Below are 5468 nucleotides of genomic sequence, written 5' to 3'. Positions count from 1 at the left end.
TTTGAATGTCTTCTCATGCTTCAAACAATGTATATTCTTTAATATTATATTGTTGGGCTTGTAAAACATTATTACAGGCCCTTCGACAAAAGCCGATTGCGCAAATACCACAAGAAGGATGCTTCAACTCCTCCTCCTTGCAGTGGTTCCCTCTCGTTCAAGATGCGCATAATTACATTATCACTAGAAGGGCATTCATTGAGTTCAATAGACTAAATGACTTTGTGACAGGAGAAACTATGCGAGAAGATGCTCCCACCGAGTTCAAGGTTTACTCTAGCAAGCAGAGTAAGACCATGTCACAAAAAGAATCCGAGAGAACTTGGTTGACAGAGACAACGTAAATTGGCTTTTCAAGGTTCGATTTGTGTTTTCCATTCTTTGACTTTGCATTGGCATAAGAATGAGGACTTCTCGCTAACTACTTGCAGGTATTGGTGTGGATATGGTCCCCAAGATAAGAGACATGTTCCTCGACCAGTGCCAGACATGGTGAATCGCCCTAAATCTGGCAAGGGTAGTCGACCAAGGGCTTCTAGTGGCAAACACTTCTTGGGATGTAGGTGTCATTTTGTGGTACGTAGGCTTCGTCACTTTCCAGATGTCGCATCTATTACATATATGAAATGCAACATGTGGATAAGAACAACGAAATCACACACGGTGCCCACTACAAGGGTCCCAACCCCAAGACAAATCTTGAATATGCACCATGGATTTCTCGACAAATGAAAGATTGGGTGTTCCACGAGTTATCTAGAGGATTTAACCCTCAACAGATTTGCACATCCAGTTTTTACAAGCACGGCTTCAAGAAAATCCCCAAGGCCGTATGAATAGAGATGACTTTCTTAGTCTACGTGATGTACTAAACATAGCAAAGAAGGTGGAGTCCTCTATCTATAGATATGATGCAAATGATGCACTTAGTGTGCGCATGTGGGTGCACCGTAATGCATCTTCTACATTCTTTTACCAAGAGCAAGACAACATGACAAACACGCCATTCATTCTTGGTATTCAGACTGCATGGCAGCTTGACATGTTGAATAACTATGGCCATAATAGCCTTGTTGCCATGGATGCCACCTTTGGGACGAATAGATATAAGGTATATGTATTTGCAACGGTCTGCTCTTGCTCTTTTTCTCATTATTTGGAGTATGATCACATTCTCATGAACATGTCTTCACTTTTTTCAGTTTTCTCTATATTCTTTGCTTGTGTTTGATGCCTACCGTAATGGTGTCCCTGTCGGAAGGGTAATCTCATCCTCATCGGAGGAGGTGGTGGTTGAGGCGTGGTTGAAAGCATTTCGCAATCGCATCTTGGACCACAACCGTAGATGGGAGGCAAATGCTTTCATGGTGGACGACGCTATTGCTGAGATAAATGCTATCAAGTAAACCATAATCTTTCATTTCCATTTTTGGCTCTTGCATATGCTCTAATGCTAATATTTTTACAGGAGGGTTTTTGGGGTGCCAATATACCTATGCTTATGGCATGTCAGAAGATCTTGGTTAAAGAACCTGGTGGCTAAAGTTCAAGATTGGTCAATGCGAGCGGCTGTTTTCAAATCCTTGGGAGACATCATGAACATTCAAGGACATCCTGGCCAAACTGAGTCTCAACTGAAGGAGCAAGTCCATGACATGAATGATGAATTCAGCACAAAATTCACAAATCAGAAAGCTTTCTTGGAATACTTCAAGGACTATTGGAGTCCACATATCTGTGAGTATTCTACCTTCATTTCCCATGTTTCTTTGCAAGCAGCTTGCAATCTTTTATTATGCAATGGAAAGCTTTGATGTTTTGACTCCACTTCATTGGATTTCTTCAAAGTTTCATGGGTGCAAGCCACACGAACATTACCCCATGCAAACCAAGACACCAATGGGGCCATAGAATCATACCATGATCTCTTGAAAGGAAGGTTTTTGTATGGAAGAAAGACAATACATGGAAGGCGTGTGGATTGGCTATTACACAAGCTACTAACGGGTTGCCATACTTACTACTGGTACAAAGACATGTTGAAGTCAAAGGGATTTGTTGCAAATTGTAATGTTGAGAACATTGTTGATAATGTTGTTAGAGCAACCTCCTTGATGCCAGATTCTTACGTGGAACTTGAAGATGTTGGGAAGATGTTTGCACTAGTTCGTAGTGCATCACAACCAAACCACAAGTACCATGTTTATAATGCAAACACTCAATGGGCATGTTGTGACTGTGATTGGGCACAAAAAGGGAACTTCTGTAAGCACCAAGCAAAGGTGATGATGCTTGCAGGATTTTCTATGCACACCGTGGCATCGGAGGCCAAACACATGTACACAGAGGGAGCCTCGAATAATATAACCCATGTGCCTTTAAATGGTAGGTCTTAGAGATAAAAAGACGAGAGCAGTTGTGGATTGGCATGTTGTTATTTTCTAATTTGGTTAGATGTGGCTTTCATGTGCTTGCAACTACTTAGCAGATGAGGATGCATGCAACGAGGTGGCCACTATGGTGGATGTTGAAGGAGATGGGGTCATGAGAATGACTTGTGATCAAACAAAAAGATGCCATGGTGCTTTTGATCAATTAATGCAAGCTGCAGGTCTAAAATTTGACAAAATAAATTGGTCTATCTTTTAAGAATGTGCCCTCTCATGTCTGATTCTAGTGCTTTTGCTCTTTTGCAAGGCTTGATGACTACTTGCTCCATCACGTGGAGGCTATACTCTCTCAAGGTGTGGTAGCTGTGGAGGAGATGAAGGCAAATGCTAAAAACAACTCTCTTGACCCTCCATTCAACTCCAAGCCATTGAGGATGGATTTGGGTGGTCAGTTCAGAGAGCTCAACCTTTCATTGAGAAGCGGAAGAAGAAGAGACCTTTAGGGACAAGAGTCAGCGCTACTGCTGCGGGAGCTTTTAGTACATCAATTGCACCAGGTGCTCGAGAAAGCATGCAACAAAAGCTTGATAGAAGGGCTGCAGCTGAGAGTTGACAGTGACGGGCAGCAACTGAGAATGGATAGTGAGGATATGCAAAATTTGCCCAAACCAGTTGTTATCCTCGTTGCATTGCTTTCACATTATTCTCCAACTACTACATATACTGAGAATGTCTCTTTTCTATGTACAATGATTAAATTCAGCATGTTGTTTGTAATGAATCATGATAAAAATGCATGTGTTAACTCTGCAAAATGCATTATTCAAGCCATATAAAATCCATATATGCAGTCCATATCCCTCCCTCTATATATATATTCAGCCACAAAGTACATGAAATCCATGACATGTATTCACTCCATATGTACATGAAATCCCTGACATAAATTCAGCCCCAAAGTACATGAAAGCCATGACATTCAGCCCGTATATGTCCTCCACATGCAGCCCATATCTACCTTTTCAAAAACCCCTCATTTATGCAGCTCATATGTACACAAAATCCATGACATTCAGCCTGTATACATCCCAAGATATGCAGCCCATATCTACCCCAATCTGCAAGCCATATCTACAGTATGTCTAACACATATTCATCCTTGATGTACATGATTCAGCCGTATATATCTGATGTATATCCATGACATATATTCAGCCCTGATGTACATGAAATCGATGGCATTCAGTCCATATACATCTGAACATATCTACCTCAATCTGCAAGCCACATCTACACTATATCTAATGCATATAGCCATCCATCCCTCCTCGTATATGCAGCCCATATGTACATGTAATTCATGACATATATGCAGCCCCAATACACACAAAATCCATGACATTCAGCCTATATACATCCTAACAGCCCCAATATATACGAAGTCCATCACATTCATGAAAAAATCAGTCCCAATGTGCACTACATTGATGAGAAAATAGCCCCGATGTGCGTGACATTCACAAAATTTGTAAACAATCCAAATGTATAAACAGTTGAAACTGTAACTATTATATAAACGGATCATGTGTATTCCATACAACAAAAATGGTTCCAAATGGCATACAATTCAAATAACAACCCAAACGGATTGCCAGTATTCCATACAACAAAAATGGTTCCAAATGGCATACAATTCAAATAACAACCCAAACGGATTGCCAAATCCCATAAAGCTGAAATGGTTTTCATATGGCATACAACTCAAATAACAACCCAAATGGATCGCTAAATCCCATACAACTCGTAGTGATCATTCATGGGGCTATTGCTCTAGAGCTTCGCCAATCCTCCACTGTTGAAACCCATCTGTCGTAGCTCACGTCGGGTGGGAGTCAGCCCTGTATGGACATGATGGCGAGGCTTTCCACGTTTCTCAATCGGGGCTTGTGGTGAGATTGGGCAACCCTTTGTATCTTCCGCCAACACCTTCTCTATTACATCTGAACCTTCGTAAAAATCTTGATTGTCTTGGCCATCTATACACACATGATGCAGACAGAGATGGTCAATTATACACTCCAAGCCAAAATTATGTTAAAAGAAAAGTTATATGTCAACATTACCATCCATACACCATGAAGGTTCGGGGTTCTCGTCCATTACCTTGTCCTTGCCTTTTTTTGTGCAAATTCATCAAGAGAGCCACCCATGATGAAACCAAAAAGCTGAAAAATGTGTATTAAAGCTGCATCAAGGTTGCTTTTTAACATTGTGTGGGCGTCCATCACTGCAACCAGTGACTCATGCAGCTTGGCTCGATTCGCACATGAGTCTATGATATCTTCTATACCTTGCCTATTATGCCTCCTTGGAGGCTCTGGTGGTGTGACCAAATCAATACTGGTGGTTCGCATGGATGAATGCATAAGGCCTGCAAAAACGCATTAAGTATAAGAGAGATAGAGCTCCAAGTAGTCTTGACACACATACTAGGACGGACAAATGTGGCTCAAGTGTGTGAACTAGTAAAGGGAAAATAGTAGTCCACTTACCAACTGCATCAAGGTTTCTTTTCAAGTTTGCAAGAGCATCCATCACTGCAACCCACGACTCTTGAACCTTGGCTCGATCCACAGGGGGGGTCTAAGAGATTACATGTAGCTCGCCTACTATAGCTTCGTGTAGGCGCTGGGGGTGTGACCAAATCAATAATGCTAGTTGGCATGGATAAATGCATAAGCCCTGCAAACACTAAGGTAGTGAAATCGTTTCCAACGAAATTCTTGCTAAGGAACATCTGCTAGTGTACAACCAAATGACGAAATGCCTTGACTACGAGCCCATTTTTCATGCTTGTTGCATGCAAACAACTCGTAGGTATGCTTGTTTCATTCTGTCGTCCTATGCCAGAGCTCCTACGCTTTGTTTGATCCAGTACAGCTTCTCGCATCCCTCCCTTCCCCCTCTTTACATTTTCAGCTAACTTTCTCTACTATCTCCTTGTTGCTCCTTCTCCCTCGTTGCTCCCTTAGTTAACGCCCACAATTCACCCTTTGCCCCCTCTGAGTACTCCCCCTT

The 5468-nt window shown here is 41.8% G+C and overlaps 1 protein-coding gene across 1 annotated transcript; it reads left to right on the top strand.

Annotated features, from left to right (window-relative positions):
* Positions 1-1078: 1078 nt before the first annotated feature.
* On the top strand, positions 1079-1814 carry LOC147896149 (uncharacterized). Its single transcript, XM_087382228.1, has 3 exons — positions 1079-1111; positions 1203-1402; positions 1469-1814. The coding sequence occupies exons 1-3, from the start codon at positions 1079-1081 to the stop codon at positions 1812-1814; spliced, it is 579 nt and encodes a 192-aa protein (XP_087238354.1).
* The last annotated feature ends 3654 nt before the right edge of the window (positions 1815-5468 follow it).

This window comes from Dipteris shenzhenensis, chromosome 12, assembly GCF_047967505.1.
Source record: "Dipteris shenzhenensis isolate YYH24624 ecotype China chromosome 12, Dip_SZ_1.0, whole genome shotgun sequence".
NCBI classification, from domain to species: domain Eukaryota; kingdom Viridiplantae; phylum Streptophyta; class Polypodiopsida; order Gleicheniales; family Dipteridaceae; genus Dipteris; species Dipteris shenzhenensis.
Note: the sequence above shows the minus strand (reverse complement) of the source record. Positions and strands in the feature narration are given on the sequence as shown.

Coding starts and splice junctions, on each gene's coding strand:
- LOC147896149 (XM_087382228.1), top strand. CDS start 1,079: ATGGATGCCACCTTTGGGACGAATAGATATAAG. Junction 1,112..1,202: donor TTGGGACGAATAGATATAAG/GTATATGTATTT, acceptor CACTTTTTTCAG/TTTTCTCTATATTCTTTGCT. Junction 1,403..1,468: donor GCTGAGATAAATGCTATCAA/GTAAACCATAAT, acceptor ATATTTTTACAG/GAGGGTTTTTGGGGTGCCAA.